This window comes from Triturus cristatus, chromosome 2_1 (assembly GCF_964204655.1).
Source record: "Triturus cristatus chromosome 2_1, aTriCri1.1, whole genome shotgun sequence".
In the NCBI taxonomy this organism is placed as follows: Eukaryota; Metazoa; Chordata; class Amphibia; order Caudata; family Salamandridae; genus Triturus; species Triturus cristatus.
The window spans coordinates 34154041-34174980 of record NC_140581.1 but is presented as its reverse complement, the minus strand read 5'-3'; the positions used below and the strand labels follow the sequence as shown (position 1 = coordinate 34174980).

General features: G+C 43.8%; 1 protein-coding gene across 2 annotated transcripts in view; it reads left to right on the top strand.

The window, feature by feature from the left end:
- The window catches only part of LOC146863657 (long-chain-fatty-acid--CoA ligase ACSBG2-like), a 540015-nt gene that overhangs the window by 166753 nt on the left and 352322 nt on the right, over positions 1 to 20940 (top strand). For both annotated transcript variants that reach the window (XM_085627749.1, XM_085627750.1), the window contains exon 5: positions 5766 to 5846. In XM_085627749.1, the coding sequence (XP_085483875.1) occupies positions 5766 to 5846 (81 nt within the window). The remainder of the gene's footprint in view (positions 1 to 5765; positions 5847 to 20940) is intronic.

The following is a 20940-nucleotide window of genomic DNA, read 5'->3' as shown; positions in this document are numbered from 1 at the left end:
TTTCAGAAAACCAAACTCAAATTCTTTGGGCATATTTTCTCTGAAGGGGGAATGACTCCTGATCCAGAAAAGGTACAAGCATTGCCATTCACTTGTTCCCCTCAGGATGTAACCAGGCTGCTATCCTTCTTAGGCATGGCCAGCTATTACACAAGATACATTTATGACTTTGCCATGGTGAGTGCCCCATTAGGAGAGTTGACAAAGGAGAAAGTTAACTTCCAGTGGTCCTCTGAATGTGACCGAAGTTTCAAGAAAATCAAACCCGCAATTGAAAATGCAACTGAAATGGTCTATTTTGATCCATAGCTACATACAGAGATCATAGTAGACGCAAGCCCGGTGGGGTTGGGTGCGATCCTTGCTCAACACAATGGGCATTCAAATGCTCAGAGACACATTGTGGCTTACGCTAGCAGAAGTCTATCTCAGACTGAAAATGCCTATTCTTAGCCAGAAAAAGAGAGCCTGGCTTTAGCGTGGGCTTGTGAACATTTTCATGTTCTTCTGTACGCAAAGCATTTCACCTTTTTTTACTGACCACCAAGCGTTACTCACCATTTTCGCAAAACCGAAAGCCAAGATGCTCCCTCGCAATAAGAGGTTGGGGTTGACATTGCAAGAATAAGATCACACTATTGTGCTTGAGCCAGGGAAGGATCAAAACATTGCAGATTACTTCTCACGAGTACCGTTACAGCATCACAGTGCAACGTCTAAAACGGTTGAAGAGTATATACAAATTTCATAGTAAAGTCTAGCTCCCCGCAGCTTTATCCATTGAGTAGATCATTGCTGCTACCAACACAGAGAGAGACATTCTCATACTCAAGGAAATCACAGCAACGCAGTCATGGAGAAAACATACTCGACCTCTCACAGATGAGGTTGAATATCAAAAATGCGCAAGAAGGATTTTCCATCACTCAATAAGGCATTGTGCTAAGAGATTCGAGAATTGTCATACCTGAGAGCTTGAGGTGTCAAGTCATTGAACTGGCACACATAGGACATCGTGACAGAGTAGCCACCAAGCGAACTCTCAGAGACTGAGAGTGGTTTTCTCGTCTAGATGAACAAGTCGAGAAGCAACTGAAAGCATGTCACCAGTGTAACTGCTTATCTCCCAAAACAACACAGCATCCGCTAACTATGTCTAAACTTACTAAACAAGCTAGGGAGAAAATTGCAATTGATTTCTTTGAATCCTTAAACAATGGCCATCATTTAATGGTGTTTATTGATGAGAACTCACGGTTTACCTTAATGGAAGATTTATTACCAACTACCCATGACAAAGTCATCAAGAGGTTGGATGATATTTTCGCAGCGTGGTGTGTTCCTTCCATTTTTTAAATCTGACAATGGTCCACCTTTCAATAGCAGAGAGATTAAGGATGTTCCCTATCGCTTGAGCGTCAAACATCAGAAAAGCACACCTCACTGGCTACAGGCAAATGGCGTTGTTGAAAGACTTATGGGCATCCTGAAGAAAGTGGTTCAGTGCGCTAGAAGGAATCGATCTGTAGTCAGACTTATGTCCAGCAGTTTGAGCCTATTGGTCAACTTTCCATTCTTCAACAGGTGAAAGCCCTACCACCTTTCTTTTTGGTAGAGTCATTTGAACAAAGTTACCTCAATGGACCACAAGCCGAGCAATAAACACTGATAAAAGTCGTGTCACTGACATTTCTTGCAAGAGCAAGATGAATTCCTAGGCAGATAGGTGTAGAGGCTCTCGGGACATAGTTTTCTAAGAGGAAGACTGGGTTCTGGTCAAACAAAAATGGAAACGCAGGCCTGACACTCTATTTGATGCTAATGCATTGTGAGTTGTGACAAGTAAAGGACATATGGTAACTGCTCAATTTTGCGGAAAGTCCATTATGAGAAACTTGTCAAATTTCAAGTATATACCTTGATGTTCGTCAGCTCCAGACATTACAAGTGAGGCAAGTTCACCTGAGTGCCCAAGTCAAACATCTGAATCTACATCTATGATGCCAGATGACAGTGCAACTCTTTCGTCTCGTACGACTCGATCTATTAGATTGGTGCGAGCACCTCCACGACTCATTGAGGAAGTCTAATATATATGTTGCATGGACTTTTTATTCAGCAAAGGGGGAGATGTAGTGTCATGTGATCCTGCACAGTAGGACCCTTGTGGTCCACAGCGGACTCTTTACAAAATGGCATATTCAGTCAGGAGGTATCTGGGTGTGGTCAATAAAGTTTATGACGTAGTGCGTTCAGTTAACGGTTGTATGCTGAAGAATAAAATCGTGTGTTACAGAGCACCGTGTGTAGCGTGGCCATTTGTGTGCTCTGGACTTGGGGAAGAGGCGACAGCCATGAAAACACTGTTTTGCACATTTGGCCACTGAAGTGCAGGCATACGCCAGGCATCAGCAAAAGCCTGTGCTTCTGCACCTTGATTTTGTAGACGGCCGTCTTTGAGCTCCCTTACCTGGTCACCCTAGAGGAACGTCCAGCTCCTCACACTACGCCTGTATATGCTAATGTTGGTGCTCCCTTTCAAGTACCTGGTGCTTCTGCTCAGAAACAAGAAGCCAGCAGAGTGTCAAGGGCAGACACATCTGTCACCATGGGAGTGAGTAATGTCAAGGTCTGGCACTGGGAGAGGATGTGGTCCGTCGGCTGCGCTGCCGCCTCTGGTGCAGGAAACCAGGGTTCGAACCTCGAGGTCGCGTCCACATCCTGTGATTCTGGACAAATCATTGTGGAGAAGTGTGGCTCACTGGTTAGAGGAGGCAGACCTGGAAGCAGAGGTCAGCCCGGGACCAGGGTTCAATTCCCGGCTCGGCAGGGTCTTGAGTCCATAAATGTCCATGGACTCGATATTTCTCGCTCCAGTGCATACTCGACTCATGGGTTCACACTCTGTGACTCTGGGCAATAGCTTGCTTAATCTCCACATGGGCCCCTCGTGGCGGGATGCCTGGCTTTCACCTTGCGGATGCCCTGCCGGGTTATCTCACAGGGGAATACCAGGACGGGTTCCCTAAGCAAGCGCTTAGAGACCGCTTGGTGATTTGCGCTATATAAATTCCTGCACATTTACATTTACAGTGCAGAATTTGTGGAGAGGACTGTAGGGTAGAAGCAGTGGGGCACACAGGGCGGAGGCAAGTTAGTGCTGATGCAGACACATTTTTCAACCAACCTATTTTTTAACAAAAGAGAGAGAAATTTAGATTTTTCTCTCTGACCTATCAAATGTGTATCAAGTTTCTCTTGTTCGGTCTTCGTTTCTCTCTCCTTCTAACCATCTCTCAATATCTTCTTTACCTCTGTTAGCTAGCTTTTCCCTAATCCACTGCTTCTGTCCATACTGATATCCTTCAGCTCTCTCACTTCACTTCCCCTCCACGTTACATTCCAGCCCCTCTCCCTAGTACTGCATGACTATAAATCCTTTGAATCTGAGGCCTGCATTTCACATGCCTACCCACCCTCTGTCTCACCCTCTGTAGTTTATCCTTCTATTGCTGAGCGTGCCACTCTCACTCTTTTGGCTGTCCCTGTCTGCCCTTCCCACAAACTCTTTTTTTCTCATTCCTTCACTTACATATCTTTTCTTTGATTCTCATCTTTACATTTTTAGCTCCCCTTTCTCTTTTTATACATCTCCCTCTTTTTTTACTATCTAATTTTCTTTTGCAGTACCTGGCTCAAGATTTTGGAGTTCCCTTTAATACCAAAGATGCCTCGCACTAGGGGTGCAGGTCCCATTTTCTCTTCTACCTTATATCCACTCCCCATCATGTGGTATCTTGTATCCTATTTTTACTTACTCTTTGTGCCCTCCTCTACCAATCTCTACTGTTATGTGATCTGCAATGCTTGGCTCTGCCCAGCCCAGTTCTCACCCATCACATGTTCTCTCTCACCCTGTGCGCTTGCATCTTCTAAAACATGTTTGCTACCATTCTCCCCCCAGTTCTCCTCTTTCCCATGTTGTGTGGTCTCTCCCATTCTGTGCCCCATTTAGGACCATAATCCTGCATCCCATGCCATCCCATACAAACATCTTATGTTTTGTGCCATCCCATCCTGCACTCTTTCATCTTGTATTCTCCCACCCCGTGCTCTCCCATCAAGTGTTATATTGCATTGTGTGGCATTTACATTCTGTGATCTCTCTCCCTGCCCAATCTGCTACATCTTGTGCTCCCTCATTCCATACTCTCCAACCCTGGGACTTTCAATTGTATTCTCCTATTTGATGTGCTTCATCCCTCCTGTGCCCTTTCCCAACCAGCCCTCTTCCATCCAGTGCTCTATCATCCTTTACTCTCTCATCCTTACCTCCCTTGTCATATACATTCAACTCTCCACCACTCTAGCTCATTTGTCTCTCCTTCATGCACCCCACTTTCATCCTCTGCTCTCCCATCACTTGTTCTTTCTAATCCTCTGTTCTCATCCATCCTCTGTGCCCTCAGCCTATGCTCCTTCACCCTGTGCTCTCTCATTCTGTGGCTGCATTTCCCCATTTTAGGAATCTAACAATGTGCTGTTCTTCTGTGTGCTCTGTCCATCCCTGTCTCATATCTTTCCTGATTTTATCCATCTTGTTAACTCTCACATGCCAAGTGTGCTTGCTTGCAATCCTATTCTCCTATTAATTCACTCTCTGCCATTCTGCTTGTTTGATTTAAAATTGAGTCACATCCAGGTCGAAAAAGGCTTGAAGACTTCAGTTGGGTCTGACTCGTGAAGACACCTAGTAACCACTTGAGATACTGCAGCTTCTTTAAAGAATTTCCAATCTTTGGAATTAACCAGCGGAGGGACACCTGGTAACCACTTGAGATACTGCAGCTTCTTTAAAGAATTTCCAATCTTTGGAATTAACCACCGGAGGCACACCTAGTAACCACTTGAGATACTGCAGCTTCATGAAAGAATTTCCAATCTTTAGAATTAACCACCGGAGGGACACCTAGTAACCACTTGAGATACTGCAGCTTCATGAAAGAATTTCCAATCTTTAGAATTAACCACCGGAGGGACACCTAGTAACCACTTGAGATACTGCAGCTTCATGAAAGAATTTCCAAGCTTTAGAATTAACCACCGGAGGGACACCTAGTAACCACTTGAGATACTGCAGTTTCATGAAAGAATTTCCAAGCTTTAGAATTAACCACCGGAGGGACACCTAGTAACCCCTTGAGATACTGCAGTTTCATGAAAGAATTTCCAAGCTTTAGAATTAACCATCGGAGGGACACCTAGTAACCACTTGAGATACTGCAGTTTCACAAAAGAATTTCCAAGCTTTAGAATTAACCACTGGAGGGACACCTAGTAACCACTTGAGATACTACAGCTTCAGGAAAGAATTTCCAATCTTTGGCATCAGACACCAGAGGGACACCTAGTAACCAAGTGAAGTACTGTACATTTGTGAAAGAATTTTGAGGACTTTGCATCTGACTCGAGGGGGATCTCTAGTATGCCATCACAAGTGTTCCATAGTAATTAGGAAGTATATTGTCCATATAGACAACAGCACCACAAGTTTTGTCAATTCATATAATTTCTCCTATAACTAATAAAGTTCTTCTTTTGGCTAACTCTCATAGATCCTTAAGTGCTTTTGTTGTTTGTAGTCAAATGTGTATTTTACATTTCAGAGGAGTTCTTTCAGATTATTACCTGTTTTGTGCTTGATCTTACTTAGGCACTGTATGTGCTATCATTAATTAGTTTTGGTTCCCTTGTATTGTATGTAGGTTCAGGACCATCTGCCTCATCTGAAGGCCATTGTACAATACAATGATGATCTGAAGGAGAAGAGACCCAACGTCTACACGGTAAGGAACTCCCTCTGCACTTGGTTGTGCCTCCCTCTCTTTCAGTGTCACTCATCATAAAGTTTTAAAAAGACCTGCAACAGACGTTCCTGCCTCGTTAGAAAACAACATGCATGTTTTAATATTTTGTAATGTTTTGCACATATAATAAGCTAATAAATAATAATTTGTTTCATAACAGGGTAAACAGGATTGTAACATAGGAGTCGATACAAATTATACAACCGCCCCAAATACATTTCAAATGAATCCTCGTCAGATTTCTTCCTGTTCCCCAAACTGACTGAAATCTACATTCTGGATAAATACTTGTATAGCTTATCTAATAATAAATGAAAAGCTACTACATAATGTTTGTGCATCAGCATAGGAAACTGGATGTGCTTATCATTCATAATCCCACTTACTGATTTATTTTACATAAGACTACAAAAACTATGATATAGATGCACTATGGCTCCTGAAGAATCTTTGCCCTGATATCCTGCCCAATATCCTGTTCAGTATGTGGATACATTCAAAGATCCAAATATGACATATCTGATATCACAGTCTCCTTCCACAAACCTGCAGCATGTTTTGGGAGCTGCTAAACGGTTTAAGAGACCGATGGGAGGTGCACCTTTCTTGTTCATAATTTGACCACAGTTTATCCCTGTGATCATAAATGCAAAATTGAGCTCAGCATATACATTTATACTGGACTATTACTTTTCTGAAACGGGGTCTTATTTTACCTAGGTGTTTTAAGCCTGAGGATGTCCTACAATCCTTCAGTTACACAACATATCCCTATTTGACTAAATATCAGCTAGTGATGTTCCTCCTTTTCTTATCATTGGGATATAGGCTCTGGTTGCCGTCAGCATTCGTTCCAACTCAGATTACGCATCAAAATATTCCAGCTAGCAACTGGGATCTTTCATATGCATCAGATCAAGACAAGAGGGTTACCTCAGCAGAATCATAAGTGGATGACACTTGATCCCCTAACACCCCTGATTTTCTAGCACTACCTATGCCCCTACTTCCACCTGTGCAGACTTCTGCTTTGAATTTAAAGACTCTCTTCCTCTACCTTTCCAACAAAGTATAGTCCATATTTACTATTAAGAATCACATTTCCCTTACATTCTATAATTTTAATATTTTTTTTTCATTCTAGTGAAATCTCACTTTCTACTCCCAACATCAACTGCAGTGTTCTGCGAGCTGTTCCTGGAATCACCCTTGAACGTTAGGCACACAGAAAGAGCTTTGGCATTTTCAGAAACGACATACATGTCCTCCTTGAAGGTTATAGCTCAGTCACCTTTTCTAAATCATATCCCTTCACTAAAAGGCATTTCTGGTGAAGGGAATGCAGTAATCCACAAGGATTCACAGAAAAGTTACCTATTGAGAACCCCAATCCATTAAATGTTTGCTGCTTGACATTATAACATCAAATGCAATTTCCATCAGTGTAAGCATTATCTACCACCATTCTGCTGATAGTTTGACCATTATTGAACAATGCACTTTACTACTCAACTAATCCTCCCACACATCACCCCCCTTCTACTAGCCAGAGCCCCTTCTCCCATTTACCACCTACTCAAAATAAATCTTAGCACCTTCTCTTCACAGTAGCTTGAACTTCCAGAAGGAGTTGAATCCCTTGAACTAGCTCTGCTGCTACTGGCTAAGCCATAATGAGGACGTCGAGGTAAATGCTAAATGCTTCATGTTGTTCCCAGAGCAAAGCAACCGGAAATCTCAAGGGGTTGTGGAACACCACAGCATGAACTGCCCAGCCAGAGAAATTGAAGAAGATCACGCCAGGACGCAGAATATGGAATTGTAACTGGACTGTCCAACTGTGCCAGCTGCTCATGGTTCTGGGGGTATCTTGGAGACAAATCATCCCTGTGTACTAGAACACATGCACCTTGGTCCTTTTTCTGGATGTGAAATATGTATTCCATCCTTAGTGCAACACTTAGGGAGAGCCTTCTGTTATCCCTTCACTTGATATCTCCCAAACCTCTTCTGTGATGAAGCGGATCAGATAACTGAGTATCTCTGTTTATAGAATGTGGCAGAATAAATGCACTGTGCTAGGGGATTACATGAACTAATATCCTTGGACAGCTCAAACAGAACAATCACGCTTGTACCTCCAATATATGGAATTCTTCTGTGGGAAGAAGAGACCTTGGGGTTTTGCAGTTTCCCAGTACAAACTAAACTAGGTAGTAATGTTTGATTGACCCTGTTGGACTAAGATACTCTTCAGCATCCAGTCCAACCACAGTAATTTTGCGCCACCTGAATATTCTGAATATACAGATTATACTCACTACCACTTTGAGAATATTCTTGATGAAGAGGCTCTGATAATGATTACTGAACACGCTGTTGTTCGCAATGCCCAGCAGGGAGAACACACTTTGGTGAAAGTGTCTTAAGGGTGAGAAATCCACTGTAATGGGTCACAAGTGTGCACCATCTAGCAAGTCTAAGGCATTTGTTTGGTAACTGGTGACATCCAGAACATGATCTCGCCAAGAAGTCATCCTTGCCATAAACGGTTATGACTTTTAAATTTTCCTCTGGGATGTGGAAAATCTTGGATTCCAACAAAAGGGCAACAACATTTCCGTGAGGATGACCTTCACCTGAAGTTCCAACCGCACCCACTTGGTGAGGGAATGATGAGTCCCGAGTTAGAGGATGTTAACCTGAGAGGGCTTAAATTCAGTGTTTCCACTGGGATCTTTCGGGTGATCATTTGTGGCACGGCTCTGGATAAAGGGGCCTGTGACAAAGAATCCAGATACAAGATGCAACTTGGGCTAGCATCCTCTGCCAGAAAAGGTGACCTTGCCTCTAATGCACTCAGAGTTGGATTCTCCCTCTCATACCTAGCAAAGTGCCCATGATCAGAGTCTGAAACCCATCTGAAATGCCTCATGATCTTGCAAGAGCAGTTAGGAAAAATGTCAGTAACCATGCCGGGAGATCACAACTTTGTAAATGTGCACTTAGCTTTAGGTTCTGACAGTGGTCTGAAACCAAGGGGTGCACAAGGCTCACTGTGGCACAAGCAGCATGAGCATCCACAGAAATAGGGAACCTATCATACAAGTGAGGTAAAGAGATCCGCAGAGGAGTCCAACGGGAAAGACAGAGAAAGGACCCCATGAGAACTATGAAGTGGAAACTGACAAATGCGAATTCAACGATGACGGAAACAAATCCAATAACCAGCAGATCTAAAAGCGTAGTGGGCAGAATTTATTGATCATTTTTATATAGTATTGAGCACTGAGAGGCACAAGAGCACTTTGCATGGAAAAACCAAGATATACAGTTAAATAATAATGTATTCTGAGGATAGTATAAAATAGTAACTCTAAGTAATACTGAGAAAAGCAGTCTAAAAAAGGAAACTTCTGAAGCTAATGATAACAGGCAGAAGGTCGGTGTCCATTAGAGAAGCTGAGACAACCAGCAGACATTTGATCCTGGAGGCCAGTGGCAGAGATTCTTTATTTGGCAGATCTAGTTTGAAGGGAAGAGGCTTTATGTGTTTGAGGAAAGACATCAGGGTGGTTTTACTCTTAGATCAGCTGGTTGTAAGTTCCATTGGAGTGAGGCAGCATCTCAGGAGCTTTGCTGCTGAGCATGTGTGATTTTGGGAGCAGGTAAATTGAACAACAAGCGGTTTTCTTTTCTTGTTTCTCTGGGGCCCTCTGACTGTTTAAGCATGGAAGCAAGATAGAGTGGGAAGTTAGGGTGAACAGCTTTGTAAGCCGGATATTCTAAATTGAACTTTATTCTTCTTCAGAGGGGTGCCGATGTATCTCAGACAGGGTAGGCAGAATGTGGTCCCATTTTATGATGGATGAAGCAAGCCTTGCCCTAGCACGTAGAGCAATTTTCAGGGGCAGCAGAAGGGATGCCTGCTAAGATGATCTTCTCAAACGAAAGAGACATGAGCTGCTGATGGTAGAAGTGCAGGGAGGGAGGGGTAATGTTGAAGTTCTGTAGGACATACAGGTAAAAAAATATCTGATTTGTCTAGCTTGTTGGAATGGAGAATCATGGAGAATTTTGAGTCCAATGTGATCTTCAGACAAGAGACTTTGGGGACAGTGACACTGAGAAGTCTAGGATGTTCAGAGTGTTGATTAGGTCTGTAGATTAGGTGTTGATTAGGTCTGAAGATTAGTCAGTAGATAAAAAAGATCAAGCAACAACCCAACAGATGATCTACAATCGCTTATACAATGAATATGATGCGGAACCGAGGGCTGAGCAGCCAAAAAAAAGGAAGATTTATGGGGCTGTTTGGGCAGGGTGTGGGCGGCTGCATAGCTTTATATTCTTTCCATTGAGCTGGCATCTGAAGTGTCAAAGATCTTGCTGTGCTTTAGGTTGTTGAGTTTATTTGCTTAGTGTATGCGTTTGCCGAGAATCTGTAAAACTTTTCTGAAAGAAGTCCCTGGCTATGCTTGAACTTCCCATGTAAGCTCCCAAGGCTGTGTACGAGTACCATGAGAAATAGATGCAAGGATTCTATTAAAGATTGCTGCACATTCAGATTGTCCAGGCCTTCCAACCCAACATAAATCAATCAATCAATCAATCAGGATTTATAAAGCGTGACACATCACACATGACTGTCTCAAGGCGCTGGAGTTGTTAGCTGCATCACGGTGAAGAAGGAGGATGCACTGCTAAAGAGGGGGGGGGGGGGGGGGGGGAGGAGGGAAGGAAGTAGAAAGCAGTAAAAATCGAGACCAAAGCAGGAAAAAACACTCAAAAGCGGGGGAAAGCAATGAGAAAGCAGTAAAAAATGAGGCAAAAACAGGAGAAAGAACACAGAAAAACGGGTAAAGGAAGGAGAAAGCAGTATAAAAAACCAATGCAAAAGCAGGAGAAACCATTATAAAATAGGGGAAAGGAAGGAGGAAGCAGTAAAAAACCATGAGAAAGCACGGGAGAGCTGGACCTGGGATCAAACGAAACACTGCCTCCCACTCCTGCGGAAAAAACTAAAAGAAGAAACCAGCCAGTGTGAATGTAAACCTCTTCAGATTCATATCACATGCACAACGTTTCCATTGGCCGGCTAAAACCCTCTCCATGTATCATTCACCCTCTCCAGATATCATCAGGTACAAACCGAGCCTTGAGCTAAGGAGCTGCCTTCAGATTGATGTGTAGGGGAGTTTGGTTGGAATATGTTTACCTTTATCTGCATTGTTAGGAAAGTCCTTAGTATTTTCAGTAGAGCCAAGCTCATTGAGGAGCCTAATGGGAACTGCTTCCCTTGGCAGGACAGTGCATTACAGAAGTACTTCTGGGTCTCTGAGTACGCAAAGGAAGGATCAGTCCTCGTACTGGGTGCTTTGCAATGTGACATTTCATTGCTGATGATCTGTACTGGTGGATGATTAGGGCTGGGCTGGTCATGGGGGATACAAGGAAATCTCCTGGTAGGCTGGGGGACAGGAATGCAAAGATCTGAGGCCACAAATAATGGGCGCAGACTGTGTACTGACTTTTTGTGATCAGTCCAGTATTTGTGATGTGACTTGTGCCAGTCAAAATGTTTATTTGCAGAGGATTGTAAAGCCTTCTGCCTCATGAATATTAATGAGATAGGTCACATTTTGCAGCCAATCACTGTACGTACAGGGATGGGGCTTGGTGAGGGTCAGAAGGCCTCTAGCACTGAGTTTGCATTAAAGACTATGAATATGTTTTTATAAGCACCCATGTCCACCACATGTCTTGATATACTAGGAGGACATTGAGGGAGCACACAGTCAGCATATCTGCTCCTCCCAAAGAAGGTGGAGACGATTTCCCCAGGGGAAGGTTTCCCAAGGGAGAAGCTATCCTTTGCGAATCAGGTACCACCTCAGCTCAGGTGTTGTTACTGAATAGTGTTTGTGATTGCCACAAAGGTTAAAGCATAACGTTTCAGTATGTGACACCAGTATGGTTCGGTTGTAAAGTAAAATTGTTGTAAAACATATTACTATGTTATAAGATAAGTTATCATTCGTTGCTATAGATGCCGAGCACAAAAAATTAGATATGTTTATTAATGTGGTATAACTGTAAATCCATACCATGTCGGTATACACGTGGTAGCTGCAGTTCTTTTTAGGTGACTCTAACACATCTCAGATGTCAAGTAGGAATTATAGTTCCCTGTTTCTATTAGTGCATTGTAGTGTAAACATGAGTTGATCATTAATGGCAAAGCCAGGTGATGACTGAGAGCATGTAGGCTTTCCAGTATGGAGCCACTACAGCTTCCATCTTGATTCTGATCCTGGCCTGGGAGTCCTTCCTTTTCAGACTACCCAGTACTCATTGCCCCTGAGTGAAAATGGATGGATGTGTATATCACATAACGAATGCTGCGAGCCGCAGCCCACCATTTGTAAACTATTGGCAGGGTGGTTTGGAAGAGAATCTTTACTTCTGACTCTATTGCAACTCTGAAGTCAAGGGTATACCCTTGGGAATGGTAGTCTCCTGTTTCCTAGAGGTCTATTAAGTCATCCTGGAAGATAATCCTTCCCCTTCATGAATTTATGGAGTCTATTACTGTTAGCACTTCTGTGATGTGAGTACTGATGGAGCAAGGTTTCACATCAAAAGAAATGTGCTTGTATGCAATCCTCTCGAATAACATGTAATACTGCAACCAACCTTTCCGTGAGTACTAAAATGACACCACATTTTACATAATCATATCTAGGGGAAGCTTTTCTATGTGCTCTTTTAATAAGTAACCCGAGTGCCCTAAAATGGCCGCTTAAATGTGGGAATTCTTCTGCGCATGCGTCTACTACAGCTACGTAGCAAGACGTTCTCTGTCGCTTCGGGTGAAGTCGTTGCAGCGGCCCAGTAGCTTCTAAAATGGCCGCTTTAAAATAACACACTAATGCACATGCAGAGCTGAAACTAACATATGCACATACTACTAAGCTATTAATGCGAAAGATTTATTAAGTAAATAGGGTTAGAGTAGAAGTAGGTGCTATACAGTGAATTAATTTAATTTTGTATTCTAACATGTTTCTCTCCGACTTTATTAATAGTTCCCATTTGGGCCTTGGAGGGTGACTGATGCTCTCATCCTTTGTCGCAACCACGCATGCGCCTCACCTCTCTGCTCTCAAGACCATGAAGTCATGGGACGACTGCCAAACCCCAGTGGCGTCACTAGGGTTGGTGTCAACCGGTGCGGGTAACTCATGGTGTCACCCCCTCACGACTTACCGCATGGACCTCCTCCGCCCGAGTCCGCCAGTGGACATAGTTGGCAAATAACGGGACCATACAGTATCCTTAGTAACGTTTGTAAATGTAGGTCCTATATTTACAAAATGTGCCTGTTAACAACAGTGTGATAATGACTGGTTAATCAGGTTGTACAGTGGGCCACCTGCTAGTCAACAGTTTATTGGAATTTATAATATCATAGGTATGGTACTTTTTACTGGTGTGGTGTTCCCAATAACCAGCAACACGATATATCAGTGGTCGAAGTGGGGGAAAAAAAGTAGGGGAACTGTGGGCGGAGAATCAGAGGGCGGGAATAACCCAAGGATTGGATCAGTGGGCGGAGCCAGAGGCGTGGCCAGAATGCGCAAACATCCCAATTTTTTGTATTTGTTTGGTTTCACTGCCCAGTTTTATCAACCAATGGATACACATGATTATTTAAGGTTATAATGAGTTATTGACAGTAAAATGTGTTCACAAAGTGGGATATGCTTCTAATAACAGAATGTCCCCAAATACGATAAAATGTGGAAGCACAAGCCATTTGTCTCCGAGCCATGGAGTTTCTGTCATCAGCACTTCTCCCTTTTCCAAAACAGTAGTTCAAACATGAATGGCTAAAAATCCTAGTGTGCAAATGTTTTCTAAATAATAATGGCTCTGCCATATTTGCCTCATAATGCAAGATCTGTAGCATGATCTGATCATTTAAACTAATAAATTGTTTGTAGCTCAAACGTATCAAAAGTTAATAAAAAATGTGACTTGTGTTGCTGCGTAGTAGATGACAGTTAATAGCTCACTGTTCTATGTTAATATTTTAACTTATAAACTGCAAGTAACAAAAGGATCTCTCTGACAAAAGCAGTAGCCCACTGGCCTATTTACATTATGTGCACTTTGTGATCTGCATGGTACATGTTCTTTGCAGCAGGTACAGTAACCCTCTGAGCTACCTTTCCATGAGTCAAATCTTCCATTAGACAAAATTCCGATCTCTCTCTAGGAAGAACATTAATCACCAGAGTCATCATGCCATTTTTATTGTTACTGAAAATTACTGGAGGCCAGGAAGGAGGCAGCAAGCGCTTTTAAAACCATAATATACTTGCAAAAATGATGCCTCCACCTAAAGAGAGCACATGGTGCGGTCACACCGGTTGCACCGCCCTAGAGCTGGCCCTTCTCAAGGGTCCTGTGATCTCAGTGACAGGGTCATTGTTCTAGGGTGTACTGCTTCATAGGCCTGCCCGCAAGACTGGAGGTGAACTTCAGTATGAATAGTGGTGGACAAGCCTTGAAGGTTAACCTACACTTGTCATGCTAGGGTCCACCTGCTGGTGCTACGACTCCGGGGCTTCTAATGTCTTGCGAAGCCTTCTAAGGTCTAGCATGAGATAGTGCTCTCTCAGGAGAGTGGTCTTGCGGACTGGTTATTAAGGCTGAACCTGGTTCCCCAGTTCCAAATTCAGCAGCTCTGGCCATAGTGCCACATCCTCTCCCCCACTGAACACCATACTGCCCCACTGAGAAAAACTCAGACAACCTTCAACTACAACCCAATTGTTGCCAGCTATAAACACCTGGATGCGGCTCAATTTAAATTACGCACTGGGCAAGAGCAATATGTGGCCTACAAAAAAAAGTGACAGCATCCTGGAAAAAGCAAACAATAATAGGGAATGGAACATTTTGCAAACCATGTGAAATGTAAGCAGGAACAACATGGTTAACTTAACGCTTTTACACTCACTGTTCAGAAATCAGTGAGTGCTTTTGCCTGAAAAGTTAAGGACATGACAACAGGGCCTTGAATGGACCCATTTCAATGGCCATTGCTTATATCCTTACAAAACGTAAGCAGTATGGTAAAAAAAAGACAACATCCCTAGAAACAGAGCAGCAGTACAAATTTTGTTTTACAATCCTCACATTGCAGTACCTCCAGGATTGGTGCACTAGTTCCAAGCCCAGGGAAAACAAAGCTAAGACAACAAAAATAGCGCTTCACTGGCAAACTCTGTAAAAGTGGCACTAGTGTGTTTGGGTGTGAATAAAATCATTCTGGCCAGTTTGCTACCACTCTGTCTTACTTTATTTAGTTATTTATTTTTCATATGTTTAAACTTTTATTCCCGATGCTGCACTTTGGAATTAAACGTCAGAAAAATAGACATTGATTAGCAGCAAAAGTGATTTTCTTTTTTGGATCCATTTCACAGGGAAGCAAATAAAAGAAACGAGGGGAGACAGTGCGCACTGCGCACAGGCACCTCCTCCTCCTAAAAGGTTAGGTTGCTCTGCGCACACCGGCCCTGTTGGTGTCACCCCATGTGAGGGTGTCACCCGGTGCGGTCCGCACCCCCCGCACCCCCATAGTGACGCCGCTGCCAAACCCTAAAGCCTAGCAAGGACATGGGAACTCAACTTTCTGAACCCTACGAGAGGAAGTCAAAGAAACATTGCACCATAAATTTATCGATCATAATATGAAATGCTTGTGGGAATAAAGCTTGTGGGTATTAAAATTAAGGGGCAGGGAATTAGACAATATACTAAAGAAAAGTATTGCACTTGGTATGGTGTGATGTCCTCACCCCACTGCTTGGCTCAATCAAATTGCGGGTGAACATGGCATTGAAACATTTGGGGGTGGATCACACACTTGAAATTGGTATAACAGAGGTCAGTTATAAATAGTTAGACACACTTGGTGCTGAGATGCTGATGCTATGCTGAGATGCTGCCCGATTTTGCTGCAATCTGACTGAAGAATCCTACACCAGGGAAAATTCACGAAACAACCGAGGAGGCACATCTAGGAAGAGGTCCGGACGTGCCAGAGTCGGAGAGATTAGCACCAGAGAGGGGTGTAACGGTGGTGTTGCACTAGAAGAGGTCACCTGTCCCTGTCCCGAACCTGTCCTGAATCCTTGACTCTTTGATGTTGGGGTCCTCACACCATTCCAGGTAAATATATCTGTGGGGTAAATGCTTCATACTTGCTCTCTATCCTTTCTCTCCTCAGGTGCTGTCATTACAAGAATTTATTAATGCAAACAGATTATAATCTAATTGTACTGTTATTCCTGATGGAGATTTCTGATATACTCGTGTGTTTGAATTGACTACAAAATCATTAATTCAGATAAACTTTTAAAACTCCTTCTGAGTCTGTGGTTCTTTCAAATAAAAGTTGAATGCATTATTGTCTTTCCTCCCTACTCTAATCTACTGCTAGATCTTATTGACCGTTCATTTACTCAGGAGACTGGAATGGTAAGAATACTGGCGTAAAGGATTCCTAGGGTAAAATAAAATTGATGACCAGTGGATATTTGCCAGCTCATTGGGTGTATGAAAGTATATGGGCCCAAATGAGTGTTTTGTGTATGAGTGTAGAGCTGGTAAACTCCGCTGCATCAGTTTTACTTGGTAGCAGAGACATGGTTAGTATAGTTAGTTAGGTGAGGAGTGTAATTGAAATTTGAATTATGGATTTATGTTTTAACCAAAACCCGTTATGTGCTGTTTTATGTTGTCTGGAAATTCCGGGGAATAGCGGGTGGTGAATGTAAGCCACACTGCAGTGAGGTTATAGGTCTGTAACGAGAAAAGTGCTGAAAGTTACGCAGGACCGGAAGCAATAAATTAGGGAAAATTTCTTGTATGCTAGTGAGAATAATTGACAGCGAGGAGTTCGCTGGTGAAAGTTTGGTATTATATCACCTAAAAAAGGGTAATACTGAAGGAGTAGCAGGTTCTCTGATGCTTGTGTGAAGAGTAAGTGGAAAGGATTTACTCGTAGTGTGTGAAGAGTAAGCAGAAGGGTTTTACTCGCAGTGAAATAAATCTTACTATTCATTGAATTAGTGGGTCAGACACAATAGCGAATGTTTATACGTTGTTAATGAATGAAATTTGTGTGAAGAAATTGTGAGAAAATACGTTTTCGCATTACCTTGTAAAGGAGAGGTCAGTTGCGGGTGCTGCACTGATGTCACTGAGAGCCACGCTGGGATTGGTTGAAATAGCGGGTGTGTGGTTGATGCGAAATTGTAAAGGAGGGGACATTTGTAAGGAGTAAGACTGACGTCACAGAAAAGCCGCACAAGCATTGGCTGAGTGAGCGAGCAGAGTAAAGGTTGATTGGTCCTCAGACTAGAAAATGCCCTGGTATTGGAGAATTATTAGAATTAAACCAAGTGTTTGATTGGTCATCAAAATAGAGATCCGGAGAATAATATTAGATAGAGGAGATTGCATGTACGATCCAACCTTAACAGGGACTCGACCAGATAGAAGATTTGTAGGGTTTGCTTACGAGCAGTACCTTAACCAGCAAAAGCACGCAATGTACGGAGAAAAGAGAAAAATGACATTTATACAAAAAGTTAAGAATTATTTCAAAAAGGACAAACCCATTAAGAGTAGAGAGGGAATTCTCATTCCTCCTCCAAATACACCTGCATCATACAGGATGGTGGAGAGAGGCTATCATACTTGTGTGTGGTTAGAAAATTGGATAGAATACAGAAAAGATGATGGAATATTAGCATTTCCTGAGTGCGGAAGTTTTAATGGAAGAATACTGTACACTTTAAGAACACGCATGAATGAATACGAACCCAGACCTAGATTGACTCAATATGAGGCATTAGAAGAATGGGAAATGGAAGCTTTTGAACGTGACAGACCCCGAAGCAACAGGACATTAAGCAAATATTACCCGAAATTCCCCTGAGAGACTAGAGATAGTCAAATGAAACAATGGAGACAGGCCATGGTGGCAGAAGGGTTATAGCCTGTGTTAACATCTGAATAGCAGATAGGAGGAAAATGTAAAGAAAAAACCAAGCACTTAACCATGATAGATAACGGAGAAACAGAAGAAGGGTATTTAGAGGATATATTAATGGAAAGTCCTCCACCTTACAATGAAGGATTTAATAGAATGACCCCTAGTGCCCTGATAATAGGAACACCTTTGATTCCATGGATAGTACATGACACCGCAGACAGGGTGCTTCAAGAAAAGGAAAGGAAAGCAATAAATAAGAATAAAGATGAACTAATACAGAAAATAACTCAGATGAATATACATCCTGTTGCCTTGACCATACCAGTGACCATAGGTCCGGTAGTTACGTTATATGGAGAAAAATCAAATTGTCCTAAAGTTCCAGAAATGCCTACTCCAAGCATAGAACCTAGAAAAGAAAAGGTAATAATAGATGATCAAGCCAGTGAATGTGAATCAGTAACATCATTGATGGATTTGCCTATAGGAGAGGTGTGAGAAGTTGGCCTGGTATATGATGTTCACTAGTTAAAGTGACCACCTTGTACCATGCCAAGCAACCCTTATGGTGTGGTTGTAAGTCAACCTTTTCGGACTAGCTGCCCTAGTGGTAGCGTAGGCTAAGCAGTCTTTGAGGCTAAACTCGTGAAGCGTGTTAAGCAGGCTGTTTTACCAAATGTAACCCCCTTTTATACCAATGAAAGGACACCACACAGATATATATTCAAAATATATATGTATTTATTTCTCAAAGTAACCCCTAGTCTCTTTATGAGCACAGGAGCACAAATCGTCAAACAAGATTACAGTAGAATACACAGAAGTTGCACTTTATATGGATAGGCCCTGGTGGCCGCTCAAACCATATACTAAAATAGTGGTATAAGTACCACGAACAGAAAAGGGAAAAGGCCTAGGGCCTCTAGAATCGCTGGGCCTACAAGGAGCTAACTTCAGTTAGTGACCAGGAGGTCCACGGGTTGCGTGTGCAGAGCAAATAGTCACACGCGAGCTCCCATAGGTTTTCAATGGGTGCGTAAAAAGTACAAAGTTACTGCAAAGAGGATCTTCTGGATGGACTAGGAACTTAAGATTGGAAACACAGACACTAGAGATGATTCTCTACACGTGGGCACCGGAGTGCCAGCTTTACCTCACCCACAGGAAGCGGGTGCATAGGCGTCGAAGTGCGTCGGGTTTCTTCTATCTGTTCAATGGAGCCTGGGGGCAAAGATGCTGCAGGCGACCGGTCCGGAAGAGATGCGGTGGATCCAAGGGTGGATCGGAGATGTTGAAGACCTGTAAGCAGAGGGGACAGTGTTCACAGTCACTAGCCAGTGACCAGCGTGGCACCAGGTGGGTACCAGGCGATGTCGGGTGAAAACAGGAAGAAAGATGTAGCTTGTCTCTGCAGCCACGTGGTCCCTGAAGGTCGACGACGTCCAGGAGTCGAGTCACGAGCTGTCCCACGCAGGCTCTCGCTGTCGGCGGTGTCGGCGACTTGATCGAAGCAAACAAGCCTTGGCAAAAGCAATTGTTGTAGGAGATGAAATAAGCTGATGGTTCTGACCAGCAAGGTCAGAGAGATTGCTCCTTTGGAGGGGAGCAAGGGCCAGTCTGGAGCAACCAGACCAGCAGTGTATTTTGTGAAGTTCGTCGCCAAGATGGCCACTAGCCAGCGGGCCAGCAATCGGTTAGGCGCGTCGAGTGGCAAAATGCAGAAGGGCCCCACGCAGATCGTGGAGATGCTGGAGGGCTCACCTTTGGTGCAGATGCTGCTCGGGTGTTGGGCTTCTCAGATCCCAAAGCACAACTCGGAGGGAGCCTCGGTTGTTGCGCTTGCAGCTTGTCGTGGTCTTTTCAAGATGGCTGGTTCCACGTGTCTCGGTGCCTCCACGGGTCTCCTCTTCTCAGGGACTGTGGATCGTGAGGTGAGAGGTCTGGAGGTCCAGGTCTTGTCAGTCTCTGGGCTCGGGCTCCGGCGGGAGGCGGGAGGCGGCGGCAAAGCAGACGTTGATTCGCTGGATGGTGCTTGCGTTAGCAAGGTGGTCACTCCCTGACCACAGGGGAGATTGGCTTCAGTCCTCTGTGCGGCAGAGCGTCGAAGTTCCCGTCTTCTTCTTAGTTTCAAGTTGATTCCAGGATGTCTGAAGTCTTAGGACACAGCTCCTACCTTTAAGCGGATTCTAGGGGCCGGACTGCCTGCTAGGTCCCTCCCTAAGGGTGGGACCAGGAAAGGGGGTGGTTACACCCCCAATCCTTTGTCCAGCTCGCCCCAGGCCCGGGACTGGTGTGCCCCAGGACCGGATTGAACTGGCATATGCACCGAGGCTCCTTGTGAGCCTCAGGCATGTCTGGTTTCTTTCAAGCCCTGCGATATCAACGAGAGATGTGTAGTTCCTACAGGGTGGAAAGTCGAAGGGGAATAAAGTTTTCCGAACCCGGACTTACACCTAGTGAATGTACGTGCACAAGGGAAGGGAATCCCTTAAGGGTGGAACTGAAACCCTCACACACCCAGCAAGCTAGGTGTCATGCTTCATCATCTGGGTTTTGCTCCTCGTCGGGTCGGCGGTGCAATACCCGACGGGCACCCAAACAGGGGCTCTTTTTCGGAGATCTTTTGTTCCCTGCCGTATGGTGCATGCGTGTGAGGGCCCGGGAGTGTAGATGTAAGTGAGTTAAAAAGGTTGGTTAATCTGAAATGTAATTTTATTGGCTCAGTCAACCACCTAGTTAAAAGGGGGTGAGTGGCGTCAAAGCTATATTTGCTCACAAAGGAGGAGTGGCTAGCTACGCTCTACTCTTCTGGTCAACATGTTTCGCGCCCAGTCAGTCAGAGGGATCTCATGGCGCTTCGTCAGGACCTATAATACTAAAGTGAAGCGTCTGCTGCATCAATTAATTAATTAACTCCCCATTAATTGATGCAGCAGACGCTGAGACGTAGGATTCGTTCCCTGTTGGTGAACTAGCGGCGATTTGTTTCCAGCAGTT